At 42.7% G+C, this 26,667-nt stretch overlaps 1 protein-coding gene across 4 annotated transcripts in view; it reads right to left on the bottom strand.

The window, feature by feature from the left end:
* Positions 1-904: 904 nt before the first annotated feature.
* Positions 905-26,667, bottom strand: part of LOC142214219 (uncharacterized) — a 28,484-nt gene continuing 2,721 nt past the window's right edge. The window contains exons 2-4 of one of the 4 annotated variants that reach the window (XM_075283080.1): positions 23,708-23,817; positions 1,953-2,142; positions 905-1,858 (exon numbers count right to left, since the gene is read on the bottom strand). In XM_075283080.1, coding sequence (XP_075139181.1) covers positions 961-1,858; positions 1,953-2,128 — 1,074 coding nt within the window. In that variant the 5' untranslated portion in view covers positions 2,129-2,142; positions 23,708-23,817 and the 3' untranslated portion in view covers positions 905-960. Of the gene's footprint in view, positions 1,859-1,952; positions 2,143-9,184; positions 10,683-11,317; positions 11,526-14,497; positions 14,549-23,707; positions 23,818-26,667 lie in introns of those variants that run through there. The other 3 variants (XM_075283077.1, XM_075283079.1, XM_075283078.1) reach the window with 3 other exon arrangements.

Genomic DNA, 26,667 nt, shown 5'->3' with positions numbered 1-26,667 from the left:
GTTTCGAGTAGCCCCTCAATATTCGACTACTCGAATCGAATATCGAACCCTATTATAGTCTATGGGCGGAAAATGCTCGTTTCAGGGGTAGACAACGTTCGATCAAATTATACTTACCAAGTCCACGAGTGAGGGTCGGGCTGGATCCTCCATGCAGTCTTCTCCTTGCAGCATCCCCGCGGCGTCTTCCGGCTCTTCATTCACTCTGCCAGGCATCGGGACTGGGCAGAGCCGACTGCGCATGCCCGCACTACAAGCGGACATGCGCAGTCGGCTCTGCCCAGGCCCGATGCCTGGCAGAGTGAATGAAGAGCCGGAAGACACCGCGGGGAAGCTGCACGGAGAAGACTTCTAAAGGTAGGAGAAGAACCAGTGTTGATTGGCCGACTGTATAGTATTCAGCCATCAATGCTGGTTCTGCATCGAACTTTTACATTTGAACAGCTAGTAGTCTTCGATATAGTGCGAGTATGCTGCTAATAATAGTTAAAAGAATACAGAGTATACAGAGTGGATTTTAGAATAGGATTTTCGAAAAGATTTTATGCTAAAATTACAAAATTTATTGACATATTTATCGATTATTTAACGAAACAAAATGTTGGCAGAAAATCAAAACATTGCTCAAAAATTTAGGTATGTTTTAAAAATCTAACCAAAACTAATATACAACAGTGTCTCATTTGAGAATATAAAAAATTTCCCATCAACTTGACAACTGGATGTCTCTCTACATCATACTCTCCGACAATTAACAATACAACATCATTAACAATATTACTAATACAAGTTATTATATACATTATCCTAAAATGTAGGAAAAAAACTGAACATATGACATAAAAATACGATCATTTAAAAATAGAAATTTGAACATTACATGTTATATAATACAGCCATACTATAATACAGTTTCTAGGTTATGGACAGTTCACTTTTGTGAAATTACACGGTTCGGGGCTACCATCGACTGGCTCGGGGCATCCTCAACAGAGCGTTCAGTGTTTCCTTAATTTTTTTCGCTATGTCAGTAGTGATTATATAACGTTTCTCGGTTTCCTTAATGATTGCGTTTCGTAAGTTTTCTGGCAATGCCTGCTTACCCCTAGAACCGTCATAGTTCACTCTATGAATCCATGTCTGGTACACGTCGTAGGGGACGAGTTCTTTAAACAGTAGTTGGGCAAACCGGTGGGGTTCATTACAGGCCATTTTTTTTAAGTTATTAACTTTTGTAGAGTCCAGAGCCCGGAGTGTGAAGTTCGAAATGGGGGGCACAACCGTAAGTGGGTCTGTCCTGACTGTACCATTTGTGGTAACAATGTGGTTGAGCCTGTAGTCAGAGCTGGTGGTGCTGGTGCTTGGGTCATTATTATAACTGTGGGGTTGCGGAAAGACACTGGGTGGCGCGTCAACATGGTCCCACAATGGAAGTATGGAAGGAACACTGTTATCATCGTCTGACCCAACTGGTTTCACCATCATCTGACACACTGCTTTCTTTACAGCATCTTCCACTACTTGGTTCACCGAAGAAAGCGCAGTCTTTACAGCTTCTTCCACAATACTGCTAATGCAGCGGTGTAAGTTATGTGACGGTAGTACACCGGTAGAGGTATTGTAATTGGGTCTATGGTTACTTGTGTTGGGAGTAGAATACATGTTCTGGTCATTCGAAGCCATATCTTCTGACATAGTCTTGTTGCGTCCAACAATGCCACGGAGTTGGCGTCTTATGACTCGTATGCTGGTTTCTGAGATATCTATATTATGCTCATTCTTCAATATAGTCTTTATTTGTTTAGCGTAAAGGTCAACGTTCTCACGAGTAATTTCTTCCACCAATTTTGCTATTTCTCTGTAAACAGACAAAAATAAGCTACCGTAAGATACATTAGAGGAGATCCATATTGCACAAGCTTTATGAAAAAGTTTAGGGAATCATTACTTACGGTGTAGTTTTTGTGCGTCTGGGTTTCTGTAGTCCCTTTGCATAGTACCACACACTTGGTTTGCTCATATTAACACCATTGCTTTTCAGCCATTTCTGGATGACTGGCACAGAGTGGCCTTCTTTGGTCATAGCTACAATCTTGTCGGTCCAAACGTCGTCAAATTTTTTGGGCATTTTCTTGTGTCAGACTGCAAGAAAAAAGGGCAATGTGGTGTGTTAAAAAAAAGCATAGTAATTGTCATCTGTAAAATGTGTGAATTATACATGTCACTGTGGCCACATGCACAACGGCAAATACGGTCTATAAATCGGGACTGTATATTGCCCACATTTCCCAGACTAAATCTGGTGACCAGGACTTCTTGCATTGTATTGACTTGTGATGCTAGACGTCCCTTCTTCTGACGGCTTCACTGTCCCATACTGTAAATCAGAAGTTCACAAACTTTTTTTCTTGTAGACCACTTTCAAAATTTTACTGGTTTCGGTGGACCCCCTGCTGCTACATTTCTACCATATTCCCAAAACACGTAAAAAAATGTGAAAATTAGATCCAACGAGTCTCCTGTGGACCCTGGTGGTCCACCTGGACCACTTTGGGAATCAATGCTGTAGACAGTATAGGACTGTAGAGCTGTAGGATATGGACTCCAAGCATCAGAGATCTCCTGACTGGGTTTGGGCCAGGAAATCCGGCCAAGGTATGGCCCCGATTTTCTGGTCCTTATTCCCACGTGAGGGATCCAATTAGTGCCTCCCAAACGTCTATATATTGTAAGTTATTGGCCCCTGGGGGTCCACCAGGACCACTTTGGGAATCAATGCTGTAGATAGTATAGGACTGTAGAGCTGCAGGACATGGACTCCAAGGATCAGAGATCTCCTGACTGGGTTTGGGCCAGGAAATCCGGCCAACGTATGGCCCCGATTTTCTGGTCCTTATTCCCGTGTGAGGGATCCAATTAGTGCCTCCCAAACATCTTTATATTGTAAGTTATTGGCCATCTATATTATAGAATGGAAAAGTAAAATAGGTATCTATTACTATATAATAATCAGATGTCTCCGTAGGTCGAACAATTTTTATTACAACATAGCAACAACTCAAAAAAAACCAAAAATAAGTAAAAGATAACGTACAAAATTCTTTTTTTCTTGCCGTTTGTTATTCCATTTAATGTTGTGGCTCTTCTAGAAATTCCTAGACAGATTGGCTTTCGCCTATGTTCACAACACCGATGTTTATTGCCTAAATTCTGTGTAGCGAATCAAGTCTGAGTGAAGTCCTATAACAAATCCGAAGGTCAAGTGTCACCAAACTCCATAAGATCTGACCCTTCCATATATGTCCATTATGGAGATAAGAGTTAAAACTTGGGATCAGTTTCTCCCATCACAGTTGTCTTCTTATTAATCACTTTTTTTATATTTTTACTAGATCGTTCAATTCATCTCTAATAATATAATAACAATCTCTTTATTTTAGGGAGCTACCTTTTTGTGGCTTACGCTAAGCTCACACTAACGTTCATGTCTCCATTGTTCGGGTCCACATAGGGACCTGAAAGACGGAGAGCCTGCCCTTTTAAAAGGCAGTTACCGGCAGACACTCAGAGACCCCATAGTTTAATTGAAAGGGCACTATAATTCATGCAATCCATTCTGTAAGAGAATCATGCAAGGCTACGTTCACATCTGTGGCAGTCTTCGCATGAAATCGGCAGACGACAGTCCGCATGCACAACTTTTTCGTACAGCGCTTACCATGTATAAACAAAGGACATCTGATAGACCCCATTATAGTGAATGGAGTCATAGGATCGAAACAGAGCGGCCTTCAGAATCTATCTTTATGTGTCTATAAAAGTGGAGACCATTTCCTTTAGTGCTGAAATATTTACACTTAAAGAGGTTGTCTGGGCAAAATTATTATTTTTTTATAAATAGGCCAGGGGAAGTGAAAAAAATGAATAAAAACATCATAGTCATCTGTCCCTGATGCTCCGGTGTCTTTCCCAGCACGGTCCGGTTCTGTTGCCCCGGTACCTTTGCTGAGGCCGCTGAATGACATACAGCGGGGACTACAGACTGGCAGGATCTGACCATGTTGGGAGGCACTGGAGCACCAGGCAAAGGTATGATTTTTTTTTTTTTTAAATTTCCCCTCTCCCGGCCTATTTAAAGAGGAGCTTTCACGTCCTTGGGGACATGTGGTGTAATGCACCGCTAGGGTGTTTCTGACAGTCTGCCAGGAATGCCCCTCTTCATGGTAGCGTCTATAGCGCTGTACTGTGAGAGGGGGCGTTCCTTACTGCCCAGCCATGACACTGAGTGGTGAGGAACGCCCCCCTTCATGCTCGTTTATGGGCGAGTACTGTCAGGAGTAGGGGAGGCGTTCCTCACCGCTCAGCGTCACGGCTGGGCAGTAAGGAACATCCCCTCTCACAGTACAGCGCTATAGACGCTACCGTGAATAGGGGCGTTCCTGACAAACTGTCAGAAATGCCTTTCTGACACTGAAGAGCTACGTAACGGCACCGTTAGCTCTTCACCGGGGGCACAGAACGAGAAAGCCAATAGTGTGCTGAATTCAGTGCACTGTCGGCTTTCTAGCAGTGTATAACACCGTATGTGCCCGAGGACGTGAAAGCTCCTCTTTAAAAAAAATAAATAAAAATAAATAATATATATATATATATATATATATATATATATATATATATTGCCTGGACAATCCCTTTAAGTGCAATGATTGCAAAGAGACTACTCTGGTTCAGTTTATGCGGCTTTTTCCGCCATGTTTTTTTGCAAATCTTTTCTGGGTTTTTTTGGCAGGGACATAGTATAAAAAGTGACGCTCTGTGAATCTCTTGACATGTTCTGGCTCATGGGGTCCTGCTTCTTTTCCTTCAAAGAAAAGATCTTCAAGATTTTTTTCTCTTGGAATTCTAATAATGTAATTATTCCCTGCGCCTTTTTGGAAATATCATAGAAATTAAACATGCAACTGTAGATAATGTGATGTTAAGTCTGCTGTATTTACAGTAGCTGTAAAATAGATGAAATTTTGCTAAACTGGATTCACAAGTTGCTTAAAAATCTACGTAAACCTGTAGCAAAAATTGACCTGCAGTGCCCATTTTAAATCTACGGTAAGGCACCGTGCACACAGGGCAAACTGGACTGGAAAATCTTGTCCATTCCCGGCCTCAATTCAGTCACAAGACCAATTTACAAAGTAGTAATCTATGTTGTTAGGGGACCCTGCCCGTCCGAGGCTTCAGTGTCCCGACTGCATATAGTACAGGCAATGAAACCGCGAGCATTGAGCCCCGTTCTCTTGACTGGGTTGGGGCTAGGAAGTCAATTTTTGAAGTGAATTTCTCCCGTTGTAAAACAAAATTTGATGAAAATTTCCTGATTTGGTGTAATTGCTGTCATTGCGGCTTTCGTTGCAGATTTTCTACCATAGAAAATGTGTAATATATCCATCGCAACATACCTAAACATATTTGATTGTAATAAGGGAACCAATCAGTATTTCACACAGCCTGTGGTTGGGATAGCATAAATCATCAGATAAGTTCCCTGAAGGCTGAGGCCCCACTTTGTGGAAATGCAGCTTTTTTTTGGTTGTAGATTTTGCCCTCCAAAGCCAAACCACAGCAAAATCTGCAACAAAAGAAGTTGTGTTTCCGCAAGGTGGAGCCTTGGCCTAAACTGGTTTTGTGGTTGAACGATATTGATGACCTACACTATACAATGGTATATAACATGGCTCATGTTCGAGGAATGAAAGGTCCTCTTTAAAGCCCCATGTACACAGGGCAATGTGGACTAGGAAACCTGGTCTGTACTGGTGGTCGGTTTTCACGGCCTGAACCCAGTCGTTCCATCCTAGTGATTTATGATTGTGGGAGTCCCTGTCTGCCCACGGGCTCAAAGTCTTTATTACACAGTCCAGTCCTATTAATGTGACCAGCGCCTACTTTTGGCGTCAACGTTAAATAACCAATGGCAGAAGGCGCGTGTCATCAGCCATCTGGGTGCACTCATCATTGTGGAAGGCACGATGGATCCACACAAGTATGCATCTATCCTTGCGGACCATGTTCACCCCTACATGCGAATTGTTTTTCCTCAGGATGATGCCATCTACCAGCAGGACAATGCGACATGTCATAAAGCTCACAGTGTATGTACGTAGTGCGAGGAGCACCAGGATGAGTTTACCGTACTCCCTTGGCCAGCAAATTCCCCAGACTTGAACCCAATCTAGAATCTGTTGGACCACCTTGATCGAGTTGTTCGCGCCATGGATGCTCAACCACGTAACCTAGCGCAGCTGGCCATGGCACTGGAGTCGGCATGGCTCAACATCCCAGTGACATCATCACAACATCCCCTCTCTTCCTGCACGTCTCGCAGCGTCCGCTCTGCCAAAGGGGGTTATTCTGGATTTCGACAGGTGGTCCCATTAATGTGACTGGACTGTGTATAATTTTATTTTTTGCCCCTCACTGTATTTCTAGATGAATATTGTACCCTGAAGTCTGCAATACAATATAGTAACATCAACAATGAAGATGGTTCTTCCATACCTCATTTTAGGGGCGTAAATTCTCTCCTGACTCTAAGTATGACATTTAGACTATAACCCGAGATAACCATTAATCTCCAGCAATCTAATACATATCATTTTTGATATTACATCATTAAAGAGAAGCTTCAAGGCCTTTTTTCAACCTCTTACACAAACCCCATCTGCAGACCTGTATTGTATAGTGATTTTAAGCTTGTGGCACTACAAATCCTGAGAATATAATTGCCTCGATGGTAAATTTAAGGGTATTTTTAGGATCCAACACCATATGGCCTCTGGTGCTTGAAAATCAGCTGCAAAACCAGAGTCACCCTTAGGCCAAAATGGGCACCTTTCATTCTCGACCATGCCAAATGGCTCGTGAGAAAAAAAAAAAAAAAATGTAAGAGACAAAAAATTCATTAATTTTAATCACACGGTTGTCACTCAAGTCTATTGTTCTGATCTGTCAAAGGACCAGAACAACAAATTAAAAGGCTGACAAAAGACTGATGCAGAGGAGGGCAACATGCTGGCTTAGTGGTTAGCACTGCAGCCTTGCAGCACTGGAGTCCTGGGTTCAAATCCTGCAAGGTACAATATCTGCAAGGAGTTTGTATGTTCTCCCCGTATTTGCGTGGATTTCCTCCCATTCTACAAAGACATACTGATAGGAAGAAAGAAAAAACAAAACAAAAGACTGATGCAGATGGTGCTCCTTCCGTCTGCATCGGAAGAAAGGACTCATATTGTTTTTACATTACAGCGAATGGAGATGAATGCAGAGAGGCAGTCATACATCTGAATCAGTCACTCTTGACCATTCAGTCTGTTGTTCTGATCCTATAACATATCAACAAAACAGACTTGAATGACTCCAGTGTGAACTTATCCTAAGCTATTATCTGGGCAACATATGTCATTTAACACTTTATGTCCAATTTCAGCAAAAAGCAGAAAAGAACTAGAGGGCTACTGGTGAACTACACCCATAGATGTGTACATCTGTTTATAAAGTAATACACATAAAGGTCTCTAAGGCTCTAAGTAGAATAGGACAGTTCATATAAAAATTTTATTTCTTTATCAAACTTTGTGTACTTTTCAGATTATATAATAGTGTAAGGCAATAACACACCAACATAACTGGTATCACATCAAAAAAATAAAGAAATACATTTAGGGGCAAATACTTTACTTAACAAAAAATGTTACCCATCAAATTAAGTAAAACTGCAGCTTTCTTCATTTTTTTTTACCCGTTTGTAAGAATTAGGGAAGAAATTGAAATATCATTTATAACACCAAAAGAAAGCACTTTCTCCTAAGGAAAAAAAAAGAATATCAACAATTTATGTCTCCAGTTCTGAATTCCATTTTTTATAAATGAATAATGCAGGTGAATATAAGAAACTTTGTAATGTACTGTAAGCCAATGGCTGGTCAGGTAATGGAGGGGGTGTACATGTCACCCAGACTACTAAGGTGGGTGAGATGAGAAAACTCCAGAAAGAACGTTTATCAGTAGATACTTTAGTCTGCTGAGAATTATTTCAGAGTTCCGGTTACTGGGCTGGATTTTTAGGAATGGCAGGTAGGTTGGTAGTGGGACCTGTCATTCCACCCCCCTCCAGTCCACACTTTAGGGATGTTCCGAGTCTGCTCATCAAGGGAGGCTTAAAGGGATTCTACCATTAAATTACCTTTTTTTCTAATTACCACGTCGGAATAGCCTTAAGAAAGGCTATTCGTCTCCTACCTTTAGACGTGGTCTCCGCCGCGCTGTTCCGTAGAAATACCGGCTTTAACCAGTATGCAAATGAGCTCTCCGCAGCAATGAGGGCGGGCCCCAGCACTGAAACACCGATGAGCACGTCCCCATTGCTGCCCAGAGCTCTTTCCTGCGCCGCCTCCTTCTTCTGCAGCAACTCCGCCTCTTCTGGCTTCTCTTCCTCTTGTAGTTCTATACAAGAGCATAGAGAGGCCGCCCCAAAATGGCCGCCGGCCAGCTCCTGTTTTGAACTGCAAGAGCGGCCACCCCAAAATGGACGCCGGCTCCTGTATTGAACTGCAAGAGTGGCTATTTTGGGGTGGCCTCTCTATGCTCTTGTATAGAACTACAAGAGCAAGAGAAGCCAGAAGAGGCGGAGTTGCTGCAGAAGAAGGAGGCGTCGCAGGAAAGAGCTCTGGGTAGCAATGGGGACGCGCTCATCGGTGTTTCAGCGATGGGGCCCGCCCTCATTGCTGTGGAGAGCTCATTTTCATACCGGTTAAAACCGGTATTTCTACTGAACGGCACGATGGAGACCACGTCTAAAGGTAGGAGATGAATAGCCTTTCTTAAGGCTATTCCGACGTGGTAATTAGAAAAAAAAAGTAGTTTAATGGTAAAATCCCTTTAAGAAGCCAGCTCCAGCAGCAGACTGTGGCAGAATTTGGCTGGAGAGCTGACAGAGAGGTCATATTTTTGGAGCTGTTATTTTTTTTTTACATAGAAGTTTATGGAGAGGGAAGGGGTAGGCTGTTGGAAGAGACACTCTGCTGAGTGAGAGAGCTGCCTTGACACTACTTTATCTTTAAAGACAACGCTCTACCATTGCAAAGTGCCAGTTAACCAGCTGGCAGAAGCCTCCACCTCATCACCCCTCTCTATAGACTTCTGTGTGTAAAGCGAGTACAGAAACATATATTAATATAGAAGATAAACCATGTGAATGAAGATAAGGAGAAGAGCAGCCTAATAAGTGGAGATGGAAACACATTTATTTAGTAAGATATATCACAAAGTTTCTCATATTCAACTGGACTGCATAGAAAAATTGCTTATTTTCTTAGTGGAGAATGCATCCTGGGGAAGGGATTTCACAAAAATTTTTTATCCAAAGGTAAAAAGGCAAAAACTTAAAGTCTCACCGAAACAAGTGCACAATGGTGTTTCTCAAGAGAATCTAAAAATTCATTCCTAACCCCATTAACTGGCTCATGCTCCCCAGAAGAGAAACAATAAATAATACTGCACACTAGTAACATAGGTAATCCTATACAATACACTAGCGTATAATGTACAGTACACATAAAAAAATACTAATATGAACATGACATACTTTATTATACAACAATACTGCACAACAGCTGAAAAGTTGTACGCGGTGCAGGGTTTACCATCGACTGGCTCGGGGCATCCTCAGCAGGGCATTTAGTGTGTCTTTAATTCTTTTTGCTATGTCAGGGGTGATTATAAAGCGGTTCTGTGTTTCCTTAATGATTGCTCTTCGTAAGTTTTCTGGCAATGCCTGCTTACCCCTAGAACCGTCATAGTTCACTCTATGAACCCAAGTCTGGTACAAGTCATAGGGGACTAGTTCTTTAAACAGTAATTGGGCAAACCGGTGGGGTTCATTACAGGCCTTTTTTCTAAGATTATTAAGTTTTGTAGCATCAAGGACAGGGAGTGTATAGTCAGAAATGGGGGCCATAACAGTAAGGGGAACTGTCCCGGCCGCTTCATTTGTGGCACCGCTATGGTCCAGCCTGTCGTCAGAGCTGGAAGTGCTTGTGCTTGGGTCATTGCTATAGTCTTGGGGTAGCTCAAAGACACTGGGTGATTGTTCAACATGCTCTGTGTCCCATAGTGGAAGTAATGAAGGACTGTTATCATCTGGCACCATTGGTTTCCCCAAAGAAAGGGCTTTCTTTACAGCGTCTTCCACCACTTGGTTCACCGAGGAAAGTGCTTTCTTTACAGCATCTTCTGCCACTTGGTTTACAGAGAAAAGTGCTTTCTTTACAGCTTCTTCCACAATGCTACCAATGCAGCAGTGCAAGTGATGCGATGGGAGGACCATGGGAGAAGAGTTGAGGCTTGGTTCGCGGGTACTTGGGTTGAAACTGGTTTCCCGACTACTTGTGTTGGGCGTTGAATATGAATTCTGTTCATTGAACGATAAGTCTTCAGGCGCAGTTCTATCATCGGGCAATAAATTCATACTAGTGGGTTCAAAAGCCCCGCGGAGTTGGCGTCTTATACTTCGTATGCTGCTTTCTGAGATTTCTATATTATGCTGATTCTTCAATATGCTCTTTATTTGCTTTGCATAAAGCACAACATTCTCACGGGTAAGTGTATCCACCAGTTTCCTTACTTCTCTGGAAATGGACAAAAGACACACAACTGTAAGACATCACATTTATGGAGATCTATATGAATTAAAGGGATTCTACCATTAAAATGCTTTTTTTTGTAGATTACACGTAGGAATAACCTTAAGAAAGTCTATTCTTCTCCTACCTTTAGATGTTTTCTCCACGCCGCCGTTCGGTAGAAATCCGGGTTTTCTTCGGTATGCAAATGAGTTCTCTCGCAGCACTGTGGGCGGTGCCCAGAGCTCAAACAACACTGGGGGTATCCCCAATGCTGCAAGAGAAATCTCACGCGTCTTCTTACTGTGTATGAGGCCATTTTCATGTGGCCTGGGCATGCGCAATCTAGAAGTTTGAACCCAGCTCTGGAAGAAGACACGCAGAGAGGCCGTTCCTGAAGAAGATGGAGGCGTTGCTGGAGATTTCTCACGCAGCACTGGGGCCGCCCCCAGTGCTGCGAGAGAACTCATTCGCATACCGACGAAAAACAGGGTTTCCACCGAACGGTGGGGGGGAGAAGACATCTAAAGGTAAGAGAAGAATAACCTTTCTTAAGGCTATTCCTACGTGTGATCGACAAAAAAAGCATTTTAAAGGTAGAATCCCTTTAAGGAGATAAAGTTCAGAGAATCATTACTTACGGTGTAGTTTTTGTTCGAACACCATATCGAGGTTTTTGTAGTCCCTTGGCATAGTACCACACACTCTGTCTGCTCATGGGAACGCCGTTGCTTTCCAGCCATTTGTGGATGACTGAAACAGGATGGCCCTCTTTTGCCATGGCAATAATCCTGTTGGTCCAAACGTTGTCAAATTTTTTGGGCATTTTCTCGAGTCAGACTGTGCAGACTGCAAGAAAAAAGGTACAGTACCACTTAAAAGTCGGATAACCTTAAGCCCCCTTTAACACGTCCGACCTGGCACGCAATAATCGGGTAGGTTCGTTCCTAAGAGTATTTGCTCCCGATTATTGTCCACCATCTCTACTGTACTGAGATGAACAAATTGCTTATCACCATACAGTTCACATATGCTGCCTGCTTACCAGCAATCTTGAATATTTACACAGGCGAAAAGTATCTAAAACTGTGCCTCCTTTTGGTACATTTTAAGTACATCTCACCTACTTCTCCCCACTTTTTAAGAGAGTGAGCGAATCTGGGATCGCATCAGTCAGATTTACTATAACTCCCTCCCTCAACCCATAGACATCCTCCAAGTAATGCAACTACATTGTGTTAATTCTTCTCAGGAAGTGACCCTTAAAATGAATAAGACTGAGCTGCAGCATTGCCATGTGACCAATGGATATGATGTCACTTCTGCCACTGCCATGTTTTCTAATTCTGCACAACCCCTTTATGAAAGATTTATGTCACAAAAAAGGTTTATCCTCTATCAACAGGATAGGGGATAAATTGCTGCTGGTGGGAAACTGACCGATGAGATCCCACTGATCCTGAGATACACCTCTGCTCCGTAGCACACCACTACCTCCAGCGATTCCACTGAAGTGAATGGGAACTGGAGGCGTCTGAATCCACCAGGACTTCTGCTACTTTCAAAAAGGGGTAGAAAAAACTACTCACTCTCAGGATTGATGTGGATCTGACCACGAAGATAAGCAGTGTATCCTTTACCCTATAGATTTTTTTTGGGGCATAACTCCTTTAAAGAGGACCTGGCACCACCTGGGGCACATGTGGTTTTATATACTACGACCTGTGATCCAGGTGAAGAGCTATTGGTGCCGGTACCGTAACTCTTCACAGTCAGAAGGGCGTTTCTGACAGTCAGTCAGGAACGTCCTTCCTCACAGCAGCGCCAATAGCGCTGTGCTGTGTGAGTGGGGAGGAACGCCCCTTCCCGTACTCTCGTCTATGGACAAGTACTATCAGTAGGGGAGGGGGCGTTCCTCCCTGCTCACACTGTACAGCGCAATAGATGCTGCTGTGAGGAGGGGCGTTCCTGACTGACTGTTAGGAACGCCCTTCTGACTGTGAAGAGCTATGGTTGGCACCGATAGCTTCTCACCGGAGGCACAGAACGTGAAGGCTTTCTAGCATGTGGCCCAGATGGTGAAAGGTCTTTAACCCTGCTGTTATGTTCGGGTCAATATGACCCGAAATGATTTTTGAGACCCTGCAGATTTTTTCTAATGAGGATTTGAAACTAGTGGTTCCTTGACTTCTACTTATTTGTGGAGCTCTACATTTTTTTTTTGTTTACTTTTTGCTACACGCTGATTGTTACACTTGTACTGTTCGGGTCAATATGACCCGATAGCATTTTATACTGTTCTACAGGTCTCTGATTATTTCTGACTGCAAAAGTTATGTTTTTTTATGTGTACTTGATCTCCAAACTGGTGGCATTCCGAGGTAGGTGCCCATTCAGACAATATATACCAAGTAAGCCAGCAAAATATGGCATTAAGATCTGGACACTTTGCGACAGCAAAAGTTCATATGCTCTAAATGTTCAAGTGTATACAGGAAAAGCCCCTGATGAAAGACCTGAAAAAAATCAGGGTATGCGTGTTGTTCTAGATTTGACTCATGGACTAAAAGGACAAAATGTCACATGTGACAACTTTTTTACATCCTATCAACTAGGCCAGATGTTGAAGAAAAAACAACTTACCATGCTGGGTACTATGAGAAAAAACAAACCTGAACTACCGCAAGGTATCCTTAGCAAGAGAGAGGTCTACAGTTCAACTTTTTATTTTTCTGGAAATACAACTGTTGTTTCTTATGTTCCAAAGAAAAACAAACAGGTAATTCTCATGAGCACAATGCACCATGACAATGCCGAAAGTGATAGAGAAGACAGAAAGCCTGACATTATTTTGGATTATAATGCCACAAAGGGAGCAGTTGATACTTTAGACCAGGGGTCCTCAAACTGCGGCCCGCTGGCCACATGCGGCCCGCCAAGCACTTCTGTCTGGCCCCGCCGACAGAATCAAGAATTAATAGAAATCAAGAATTAATAGGTCGGGTAATATTGACCCGGGAACAGTACAAGTGTATAGCAAATGCGAACAGAACAGCAGGGTTAAGGGCAAATAACAGCTCCAAGGTCTGCCATCTTAATACTCTTGCAAGGATTTGATTACAGCTTTCACCATGCGGGGCACCTTTTATTCTGAGGGTCAGTGTGATCAAAGCCGTACCCATTTTACATACTGTTATGTTTTGCTAATTTTGTACAACAAAAACTTTTTTTTTTTTTTTAAGAAATCCATCTTTTAAAAAGTTTTTTTTCTTAAATCATTTTGTCAACATGTTTAGTTATAGTTTGTTTTTTTGCAGGATATATTTTTCCCCGGTGTGGGGTACATGAGACTTTCTGATCACATTTTATTTCAGTTATTTGAGGCAAGATGACCAAATACTTGAATCTGGCTTTGAGGTCTTTTTTTTTTTTATTTTATATCATTTACCAGATCATTCACCAATTTATAGATGCACCAATATTAAATATGTACAGTTTTTCCAATTTTTAAAACTTTACCAATGGTTTCTTTTTTTTTTAAAGTGACCTTCAGTGGAAACAAAGTTTTTTTGGGGTTTTAATGTAGATTGTGAGCCCCATTTAGGGATCACAGTGAGCACAGAGAGAACACGCAAATTCCTTGCAGATGTTGTTCCTGGCGGGATTCGAATCCAGGACTCCAGCGCTGCAAGGCTGCAGTGCTAACCACTGAGCCACCCTGTTGCCCCCAAAACAAAGCTTTTGATGTATGCACAGTGCTGCTATTTTTAGGCACCAACCCCTGTATTCATGTGATAGCTTGTGCCTGTTCTACATCTTACATTTCATTGGTGGCCGCTGCCCAGAGCTCATCTTCCTTTTGCAGAAAATGGTTATCTGTAATGGGATGAAACTTTATTTACTTATTTATTTTGTATAGATTGTGAGCCCCTTAATCACAATGTACATTTTTTTTCCTATCAGTATGTCTCTATGTAGAATGGGAGGAAATCCACACAAACACAGGGAGAACACACAAACTCCTTGCAGATGTTGTCCTTAGCAGGATTTGAACCTAGGACTCCAGCGCTGCAAGGCCGCAGTGCTAACCACTGAGCCACCGTGTTGCTCCTTAATGGGATGAAACGTCTTGTCTTTGCCTTATCCAACAGCTATTTGCTAAAACTTATGTTACAACTTTATACCCAAATCATGTTATGCTAATTATACTAATCACACCTTCACTTATCTGTATTTAAACCTCACCCACAATCCATATGGGTTACATAATCTTCTAAATTGTGACCATGTGGGAATCTCTGAGCGGCCTCATATGCCAATTGTACTCATTTGGATTTCAATATGGTAATATTGAGCTCACAAGCTCCAGGGGGATGACATAAAGAAGTGTCAACCAATGGTTGATTTATACTTCTGCTAAGCAATGGCCACAGTGTGAGAATATATCCACACATACAGTCATGGCCGTAAGTGTTGGCACCCCTGAATGTTTTTTCTCCCAGAAAATTATAGTTAAAGGGATCCTATCTTTCAAACCTTTTTTTTTTCTAATTAACACGTTGGAATAGCCTACAAAGGCTATTCTTCTCCTACCTTTCGTTGTCTTCTCCGTGCCACCGTTCGACTGTAAACCCGGTTTTTGTCGGTATGTAAATGAGTTCTTTCGCAGCACTGGGGACGGGCTTACAATACTATGTAAGTGGCCATTTTTCTTGTGGTTGTGAGCATGCGCAGTCGCCTTGCCCTAGGCCTAGAAGTTACAAGCCACTGCCGGAAGAAGACAAAGAGAAGACCTCGTTCCAGAAGAAGATGGAGGTGGTGCTGGAGAGTTCTCTAGCAGCATTGGGCCCGCCCCCAGTGCTGCAAAAGAACTCATTTACATACCGACAAAAAACGGCATTTTAGGCGAACGGCGGCACGGAGAACACAACGAAAGGTAGGAGATGAATCACCTTTCTTAAGGCTATTCCGTCGTGTAAATTAGAAAAAAAAGGGTTTGAAAGATAGGATCCCTTTAAGCACATGTTTAATTTCCTTTGTCTGTATTGGAACAACACAAAAAAACTTGAGAAAAAAATGCAAATTAGACATAATTTCACATAGAAACCCAAAAATGGACCCAACAAAATTGTTTAAACTGTTTCAAAATTGTGGGTAAATAATTTTGTTTCAAGCATGTGATGTTCATTCAAACTCAAAAGTGGCAAGTAACAGGTGTGGGCAATATAATCACACCTAAAACCAGATGAAAATGAAAGAAGTTGACAATCTTTCAATTGTGTGTCTGTGTGTGTCACACTTAGCATAGAGAACAGAACTGTCTGAGGACTTGAGAACCAAAATAGTGGAAAAATATGAACAATCTCAAGGTTACAAGTCCATCTCCAGAGATCTTGGTGTTCTCTTGAATATGGTGCACAACACAATCAAGAAGGTTACAACCCATGACACTGTCGCTATAATCTCCCTGGATGAGGACGGAAGAGAATAACTGATGAATGGTTGCAATGCAGGATAGTCAGGATGCTCAATAAGCAGCCCCAGGGTGCAGGATCAATGCAACCAAAAAGAAAAGAGAAAAAAAAAACAGAGGGCACTCACCACATAGCCGGGTACTTTTAGCTTAAAAGTTCAGTCCTTTATTGCAACATGTTAAAATCAGCTCCTGGGAGGGAGTAAAATAGACATCGGCATCGAGGCAATAGCCGTTTCGCGCTACCACTAGTGCTTTCTCAAGCCTAAACATGCATCAGGGTGCATCAAAGTCAGCGCAAACTATCCGTCTACATTTGAAAGTAATGAAACTCTGTAGCAGGAGACCCAGGAGGACCCCCCAGCTGACACAGAAGCATAAAAAAGCTAGACTGCAGTTTGACAAAATGTACATTTGTGTGCCAAAATCCTTCTTGGAAATGTCTTGTGAACAGATAAGACCAAGATAGAGATTTTTGGTAAAGCACATCATTCTACTGTACCGAAAATGGAATGACGCCTACAAAAATAAAAACACAGTACCAATACTCAAATATGGTGGAGGTTCAAAGATTTTTGGGCTTGTTTTGCTGCCTCTGGGACTAGGTGCCTTGACTGTGTGCAAGGTATCATGAAATCTAAAGATTACCAAAGCATTTTGGGTCTCAATATAGGGCCCAGTGTCAGAAAGCTGGGATTGCGTCCTAGGTCATGGGTCTTCCAGCAGGACAATCACCCCAAACATAGTTCAAAAAGCCCCCAGAAATGGATGGAATCAAAGTACTGGAGAGTTCTGAAGTGGCCAGCAATGACCCCAGATCTAAATTCCATAGAACACCCGTGGAGATATCTTAAAATGGTGGTTGGGAGAAGGCCCCCTTCAAATATTAGAGACATGGAGCTGTTTGCAAAAGAAGAATGGTCCAAAATTCCAGGTGAGAGGTGTAAGAAGCTTGTTGACAATTATAAGAAGCCATTGATTTCAGTTATTTTTTTTCCTAAGGGTGCATGCACACTGAGTAACGCCGGGCGTGTATGAGAGCCGTACACGCCGGCATTATAGCAGACTGCCGAACACTTCCCATTCACTTCAATGGGAGCACTCGTAACAGCGGCGTTTACGAGCGCTCCCATTGAAGTGAATGGGAAGTGTTCGGCAGCCCTGCTGTAACGCCGGCGTGTACGGCTCTCATACACACCCGGCGTTACGTAGCGTGCATGCACCCTAAGGGTGTACAACCAAATATTAAGTTTAGGGTGCTAGTAAATTTGGCACTTTTGGAGTTTTTCGTGAAATGACCTAATTTTTGGCTTTTTAATCCCCATTTTTTTGTGTTGTTCCCATAAACACATAGGAAATAAAACATGTATATAACAGAACGTGGAATTGGAATAATTTTCTGAAAGAAATACTTCATTTTCTGGAAAAATGTCACACCGATAGATAAGTCTGTATGAGGGAGATCCTCTGTCCCCCACAAAGCACGATCACTCCAGTCCACTGTGTACAGCTAAAAGTCATATCAGGGGGCATTCACATGGAGTAAAGTGGCCCTGATAAAAAGACTCCCATTGACTTCAATGGGTTCCGTTCCGTTGTCTATATCTATAAATCTTTGCCAGCATAACATAATACTGTCTTGGTTAGTTGTCAGCCTTGGCTGGGAGGATTTATGGAGGTCAACGAACCCCTTAAAGGCACAGTCTATTTTAGCTTTCAGGATGTGTGATGTCATCATATAGACACAAACGATACCCAAGGAACAGACTCTGGAATATTGGGGTGCAGGGTCAAAGAGCACTTTTTTTTCCATGTCTTACCCCATGGCTTTCGATGTAGCATGTGTAACAGCTAGGTCTGCTACGTCCCTATGATATTACATTGTTGCTGAACAGAACATGCAAATGGTCAAGGAACAAACACAATTGCAAAAACAGTCAAAAACAACACAATTGGGGACCGTTCAGTACGGTTATAGCAATGACAGTGGCATTTTTCAAAAATGCATCAACTTTATGTGGCAATAACTTTGGAATGCTTTTTAATTAGTCAAGTGATAGTGAGACTTCTTTTGTGTGAAACATTCTATTTTACGTTAGTGTAATTTTTTATTAAAGGGATCCTATCACTCACACATGATTTTTTCTAGGTACCAAGTAGGAATAGCCTTAAGAAAGGCTATTCTTCTCCTACCTTTAGATGTCTTCTCCACGCCGTTGTTCGCCTACAATCCCGGTTCTTGTCAGTATGCTAATGAGTTCTCTCGCAGCACTGGGGGCGGGCCACAGCGCTCAGACAGCACTGGGGGCATCCCCAATGCTGCGAGAGAACTCTCTCCAGCACCACCTCCTCTTCTTCAGCAGCGTCATCTTCAGCCTCTTCTTCTGGCGGTGGCTTGTAACTTCTAAGGCTCGGACCTTGGGCAGAACAGTCTGCACATGCCCACAGGCCACGAGAAAATGGCCATTTGCACAGTATTGGAGTGTCCATTTTCTCGTGGCCTGTGGGCAAGCGCCATCTGCTCTGCCCAAGGTCTAGAAGTAAGAAGACGCCGCCGGAAGGCGGCGGCACTGGAGGGAATTCTCTCGCAGCATTGGTGATGCCCCCAGTGCTGTCTGAGCGTTGGGGCCCACCCCCAGTGCTGCGAGGGAGGTCATTAGCATACCGACAAGAACCGGGATTGTAGGCGAACGGCGGTGCGGAGAACATGACGAAAGGTAGGAAATGAATAGCCTTTCTTAAGGCTATTCCTACGTGGTACTTAGAAAAAAATCATGTCTGAGTGATAGGATCCCTTTTAATGCAAAAATCTGAAGTTTACAGAAAATCTGGAAAAAGTGAGGACTTTCAAAATGTATTTTTTTCTGCTTGTAAGACATAACACTACCACATAAAATGATTTTTATTTAACATTTCCATATCCCATAGGTTGGCATCATTTCGCAAGCATACTTATTTTACTGAAGACATTAACCCCTTAGGAATACAGCTTAAAAGTACCTTAAGGACCCACCCTCATTTTTCAAAACTGACATTTGTCACTTTATATAACAATAACTATGAAACAATTTAAATTACACAAGCGATTTTGAGATCGTGTTTCCATGACACATTGTACTTCATGTTAGTAGTAAGCATTGATCGATATTTTTGGAGTTATGTCTAAAAAAAAATTGGAAAATTTGGAAAAAAATCAAAATCAAAATTTTCAAAATGTGAAAAGCTGTGCTTTTTAGAGAGAGATAGTCATACCACCCAAATCCATTAATAAATATTATCTGCCATATATCGGCTTTTTATTGACATCGTCTTTTAATTGTCCTTTCATTTATTTTGGATATTAGAAGGCTTAGAAGTGTAACAGCGATTTTGCAGATTTACAAGGAAATTTCCCACCCTAATTTTTTTTAGGGACCACTTCATTTTTGAAGGGGATTTTAAAGACCTATTTATTAGAAACCCTCCGTAAATCACCCCTTTATAAAACAGTATTTGGCAACTTTGTCAAGCATTTCATGGGAATTAAAACAATATGGAGTTAAAATTAAATTTTTTTTTATTTTTTTTTAAATAATACACTCATTTACTCTAACATTAACACATTCACAAGGGATTAAAGAAGAAAATGGATCTCACAGTTTGTTATGCAATTTCTTCCAAGCACAGAGATGCCCCACATGTGGGTGTAAACCAAAGTTTGGCCTCACGGCAGCGCACGGAAGGGAAGGAGCGACACTTGACATTTGAAAAGCAGAATTTGCTGGAATAGTTTTCAGGTGCCATGTTGCATTTGCAGAGCCCCTAGAATACCAAAACAATGGAAACTCCACCAAAACTACTAGTTAGCGGACAAAAGAAGCAAGCGGCTCCCATTGAAGTCAATGGGAGCCATTTTTTGCAGAAGATTTAGAAAATCCGCTGCCAAAAGACTCTGTGTGAACTAGCTGTCACTATGACTCCTCTAAAGTAGTGGTCCCCAACCTTTTTTCCACCAGGGACCAGTTTCAGCAAGACTATTTTTCTATGGCCCGGTGGGAGCGGGAAGTGGTGTGGATGGGGGTGGGGAAGGGGTGTGGTTGGGGGCGGGGTTAAGCATTGGGGTGTAGAAAAGCACCTCCGGTATCGGCATTTCCGACGACTGGAAGTAGCGCATGCGTTTCACAGTGGAATGCATGGCAGAGAGATGCCAGAGGGGATAGTATGAAGGCAGGAAGTAAGTGTAAAACAGAAGAAGAAGTTGCCCAAAGTTTGGTAGGCGAGTGCGGGGTGGAGCCAAGACCCGCTACATGTCCTGCATAGTACTAGAATCCCAGACATACAGCAGGTCCCGGCTCAACCCCGCACTTTGCTCACCTTATCCCGATGAGCAACAACCAATCTGCTGGCTCCTCGCCGCCGGTACGCGGACCGATGCAACATGCCCCGTGGCCTGGTACTGTTCCGCGGACTGGCAGTTGGGGACCCCTGCTCTAAAGGGTAGAAACACACACACTCTGCTCAGACTAATGCTCCTGCCAAAACCTGATGTTTCAAAACCTTGACTATTTCTACAATAGACTATGTCTAGAGTATACGTCCTGTACTGACCAAACACTTGAATATCACATCCTTGCATCAGGGCTGCGGAGTCGGTATGCCAAACCACCGACTTGTCTACTCCATAGCACGACTCCAACTCCTTCATAAATGGCCAAAAGCTATGGTCAGACAGCAGTCGCAAAGAGCCTTTAGTTCAGTAAGAAAAAGCCAATGATAGAATTCGTATGAAAGTAAATATGTAACAAAGCGTGCATTTAATTATACAATATTAATAATTGTATACTATAGTATGAAATGAAATTTATCCAAAAGACCGCTCCCTTACCCAGACCACATTTTCTGTTGTCTTATTTGAGCAGACCTCCTCTCTAGAAGACAACTTCTTTATTCAGATTTGGGTGGTGTAAAATAATTCTTCATTTTATTTTGCAGTCTGAATAGGAAACACTTTTATGGCTCCACACAAAACTGGTCTCGACTTGGACTCCCCAGCCCTATCTACCATGCTCACTAAGTAACTAGTTATTCTTCCATAAACCCCTAAAGTTTTACCTTTCACCTTCTAATATTATGATGCAGCAGCTCATTCCTCCACCACTACCACCGGCAGGGCGCAGAATTGAATAACACCCAGGGTCTGATGTTATTTCGCTGCCAGGAGATCTCTTGACTGAGATGGCTGGATTTCCTTGCTCCTCCTTCACTGCAGAGTGGCTGGCAAGGAGATAACATCAGTGCTTGGTCGTCCTTGAATTATATTCTGTGGAGGAACAGGCCGCGACATAACACAGTTACGGATATTAGCTGTGTGAATCTTTAGGGAATAATGAATGACTAGTTAGCCAGTGAGTTGGCCAAGTAGAGTGTGATATTCGGGTACACAGGCACAGGGATTGCAATAGAAAACTGTACAAATATAGAATGCACGAAGACATTGTCGTATCAGGCTTTGGCAGCTGCAGGCAGGTTACAGAGAAGCTGTGTCTCCAGCCTGTACAGGCGCTGTATTCAGTCTACAAGCTGAATATGGATTTTAGCCTAGCAACAGCCAGCAGTTCACAAGGAAATTGCAAAGTGTGAAATCCACAAGCTGCAGATGGTAAATTTCTGCATGTTCTATGTCAGTGATAGCTAACCTTTTGAGCTCGCTGTGTCAAAATTCATTTAAAAAAATCTAGCTTAAAGGGGTTGTCCCATCACAAGGATCCTATCTATACTGCTAGTTTATGTGGATTTAAGACTTATCCTAAATGCATTGCTTTGTCAAAACAGCTTTGTTTGGCCGCTATCTTAATTTATGCATTTCATTGTTTACACTCCGTTTCTACGGCCCTTGGGATTATCTGCTCATTTGTCAAGTGATGTAGCTGCCTGCTCTCAGGGGGGGAGAGAGGGGCTGGGAGCAGCTCTGAGCTGTTTGTGTCTGATAAGTAGCGGAGCTTCTCAGATAGGGGAGGTGAGAGCTCCGGGATTTCTGAGCTCTTATCAGTCGGTTTAATTGAATTTGGCTGATAAGGGCTGAGATAGGGAGTCAGTTACTTCTGTATGTAATGCAAGCTGACTCAAATCCAACTCTGTTACATCAGCTTCACACTGTGGTAATTCATTTACAACCAATCCCGTGCAAGTGAAACCCCGCCCACCAATGTGCCAAGAAAAGAAGGAAGTGACGAGAGCACAACAGCCTGCAGGTTAGTGAACAAGCGTCCTGGGAATACCCCTTTAACACAGTATCTGACCCCCCCCCCTTTTTTTTTTGCCTCCCACACAATATATGATCCCCTATTTATGGGCTCCACACAAGCCACCCGCAATATGACACCCTCCCGCAGAAAGAGTAGCATCTGATCATTTGTACTCACATGTCCACGCTCCGGTCCTCACCACCCTCAGCTGCCACCTCCAGGGTGTGCTGTAGCCAATGCTGAAGAAGTGACTTAAGTGTAGCGCCATCTAGAGGAGGCAGTGGAGGTTGGCCAGGAGCATAGGCCAGTGAGTAAAAATTATCAGCCGCTACTTATAACAATAACACAATAAGTAGTTGCCGATTAAAAAAAAAAAATGCTGCTCCTTCCAGATTATTCCTTGAGGCCGACCCTGCGGCTATCACTTGGTTCAAGCAATGTTACCTAAAATGTATGGGCGTGTCACCTTTGTCACACGTGTCATAGGTTTGCCATCACTGTTCTATGTTATTTTTTTCCCCGCAGCATGCCACTGCAGCATACAACATAGAAGATTGATGGCAGAAAATGACCCCTGATCCATCTAATCTTACATTATTACCATTGTATCTTAGGATAGCCATGTGGTTAACCCAGCCAGGATTTCATTCCCTTATTCCAAGCCTTGACTACCATTTCAGTGACATTGCTTCTAATCTTCCCCTAAATTATTTCAGTCCCATATACATGTACCCTATGAGCCTGAAATGTTCCAAAAATTGCCTGCTTTTTTTTTTTAATCAAATTTGATTTGAATATTGAAAATATTTTTAAAGAATGTTTGGTAATTTCTAATCTAAATATATATATAAAAAAATGCTGCAATTTTCACTCTGCCTAGCAAGCCTAATAACAGGCTGATGTTTGTTGTTCGGTAGATTTCTTTGCACAAGTGACCTCATTATCATTCTAGGAAGGACTACAATGACAAATATCATTGATACATAGATAACATAGGGACCACTGTTCACAATAGGTGGTAGTCACGGGTTCCCTGCACAGAGGTCACCACGTATTGTAAAACAATGAAAGGTCGGTTAGGGCTAGTTTTTTTAAAAGAATTTTGAGGCTAGGACCAACTCAAATGCTTCACCAAATTTCCACCCCATGAACATACCTTAAGATAATAGAAGAGACAGAAATAAGATAAAGAAAACAAGAAAAGATTTAATGCTCCAACCCATTTTCAGCAATTACAGCCCTTCAGTCTTCAAGTTCTCAGTTTTTGGAAGGTTATCTGCAGAATGGTCACCCCCTCGCAAATTAAATTGACACATTGGACCCTCTTTTCATACCTTATGGTTAAGCCGCTCACACACCAGTTATACAGGTTCTGGACGTCTGGCTATGGCAGTGGCCGCGGTATTACAGGCTGAATACGAGGCGACAGTGTCTCTCCTTTATTCTGCGGGTCAGTACAATTACAGAAATAGAAAATTTATACAATTGTTTAGGTTTTAACACCTTTATTATGTTTTCTTTTCATTCTATGCCTCACCGTATTCTTACACTCTCCTCTAATTCGAAGGACTCCTTTTTTTTTTTTCGTGGAGCACGTCTTCACTTTTATTGACATCATTTTGGGAAACGTCATGATCAATTTTTATTCAGTTTCGCATGAGTTTTCCTTAAAGATTTAAAGGAATCCTATCAGTCAGACACAATTTTTTCTAGGTACCACGTAGGAATAGCCTTAAAAAAGGCTATTCTTCTACTACCTTTCGCCTACAAAACCGGTTCTTGTCGGTATGCAAATTATCTCTCTTGCAGCACTGGGGGCAGGCCCCAGCGCTCAAACAGCACTGGAGGCGTCCCCAATGCTGCGAGAGAGCTCTCTCCAGTCCCGCCTCCATCTTCAGCCTCTTCTTCTGACGGTGGCTTGTAACTTCTAGGCCTTGGGCAGAGCAGACTGTGCATGCCCACAGGCCACGAGAAAATGGCCGCTTGCACAGTATTGTAAGCGGCCATTTTCTCGTGGCCTGTGGTCATGCACAGTCTGCTTTGCCCAAGGCCTAGAAGTTACAAGCCACCGCCGGAAGAAGAGGCTGAAGAGGACGCTGCCGACGAAGATGGAGGCGGCGTTGGAGAGAGTTCTCTCGCAGCATTGGGGACGCCCCCAGTGCTGTTTGAACGCTGGGGCCCGCCCTCAGTGCTGCAAGAGAGCTAATTTGCATACCGATAAGAACCGGGATTGTAGGCGAACAGCGGCGCAGAGAAGACGACAAAAGGTAGGAGTAGAATAGCCTTTTTAAGGCTATTCCGACATGGTACCTAGAAAAAATTGCGTCTGAGTAATAGAATCCCTTTAACAAAGGAGGAAACAATACAGAGAAAAATGTGGCAAAAAGTCATTGAAAACCGCTGTGGGGGAAGAAGAAAAAAAAAAAGCAGTGTCTTTGTTGCGTTACTTTCTGAAGTGCTTTGTAGCTGTGTTTTGCTACATGGGGCCTTGGCCTTAATGCTTGGTGCATTTTTTTCCCCCATTTTTCATTGTCAAAATACAGAATTTTTTAAATTTTTAAACCAATGTACTGTTTGAGGGCTTATATTTTTTGCGATGCGTTATATTTTTGAATGGCACCTTTCTGAGATGCCTACAACATATTGACTAAGTTTTATTAACCCTTTCTGAGAGAAAAAAAACACTAATTTTCACACTTTTTTTTTATACAACATAAATTTTGTACGATTCACTGTACAGCATCAATATTATTATATTATTCCAGGAGTCAGAAAAAAAAAAGCTGGCAGTCTACATAGACTAACATTGTATGGAGGAGGATTATGACGTGGATTCCGCTGTCAAAAATCCTCCTCCATGTCCCCGTGTGAACTAGCCCTTAGCTTCCCGTTGCTCCTGTGGCAGCTCTGTACATGTATGGTGTTGAGCATTAAAGGGGTTTTCTATGAATTTCCAGAACCCTGGAGGAAGTCAAGGAAGGTAAAACAATCTTATAAAAATAGTGCAGAGGAAACCAGTAACCCATGAGTGACATCACCGACTCCTTTCCTGTGGCCGCTGATTGGCCTCATAAGTCACCTGCGTTGCAGGACATCCGCCGGCTCAGGCACGGGCTGGACGGGGAAGACAATGGAGTGCCAGGGACAGGTAAGTATCTTTTATTTTTCATGCTTCTCATTCCCTAGCCCTCCTCCAGGATTTCTGAAATTCGCGGACAACTCCTTTAGGTTACGTTCACCCATTGGAAAATGAAGAGGAGTTTCTCTTTTTATTTTCCGCCGCTGTATTCAGTGATGAATGGGCCTACTAAGCCGGGAGTCTCGAGTCGTGGAATCCATGGCAAGACCGCGCAGGAGGCTTATTTTTGTCCTTTTGTGATCTCATTGAAAAAAATGGAAAGCGGAATCCACCCCAAATACCTCTGTGTGAACATACCCTTAGGGCAAGTTCACACGGGGGCGCGGAATGGCGGATTTTGGTCCTGATTCTAACGCGGGCCAAAATGTACCTGTCACTACTGTCACGGCTTCCCGCTCCGAAGTAGGCCCAAATGAATGGGTCTAGCCTGGAAGGTGCTGCCGCGAGGCGGACGCCGGGACTGATTCAGCTGCAGAATCCGCCTGAAGAAAGGGCAGCTCGCTTCTTTTTTTTTCTGTGAGCGGCAACATGCCACTTACGGAAAAAAGTAAGCTAGCGGTCTACATAGACCTTTATTGTGAGGAGGCGGATTATGATGTGGATTCAGCGCCAAAATCCGCCCCCTCTTGCCCCGTGTGAACGAGCCCTTAACGTGCTCAAAGGGAGTCTGTCACCAGAAAGCTCAAAATAAAACAAGCCACAGTGGCTTGTGGGAGAGATTATACATAGCCCATCGTCCCGTAGATAGTTCAACAGATGTAGTGTTCCTCGATAAAGCCAACTTTTGCATTCTGTTTTTACGGTGTTCACTCTGCAGTAAAAATGACATGGCCACTTAGTCCAGTGGGTCGTTACGATTACGCCGATACCAGATTTATACTGATTTTTATCATGTTTTACAAACAAAATGTCATTTTTTTCCGTATCCTGATGCTTGTAACCTTTTTTTTAACCGTTTTGTTGACATATGTCAGGCTCTTTATCTGCAGGGCACATTGTACTATTGCTACCAATGTTTGGTATCTATGACTTTTTGATCACTTTTTATTGGTTATTTGCGCACTGTGATGTATTTTTTTTACGCCGTTCTCTATATGGGATAATTGGCGCTATTTTTGGATAGTGAGGACGCAGATGGGGATACCTAACGTGTTT

The sequence above is a fragment of the Leptodactylus fuscus genome, chromosome 7 (genome assembly GCF_031893055.1).
Source record: "Leptodactylus fuscus isolate aLepFus1 chromosome 7, aLepFus1.hap2, whole genome shotgun sequence".
Lineage (NCBI taxonomy): Eukaryota > Metazoa > Chordata > Amphibia > Anura > Leptodactylidae > Leptodactylus > Leptodactylus fuscus.
The sequence above is the reverse complement of the archived record's forward strand: the minus strand, read 5'-3'. Positions and strand labels throughout refer to the sequence as shown.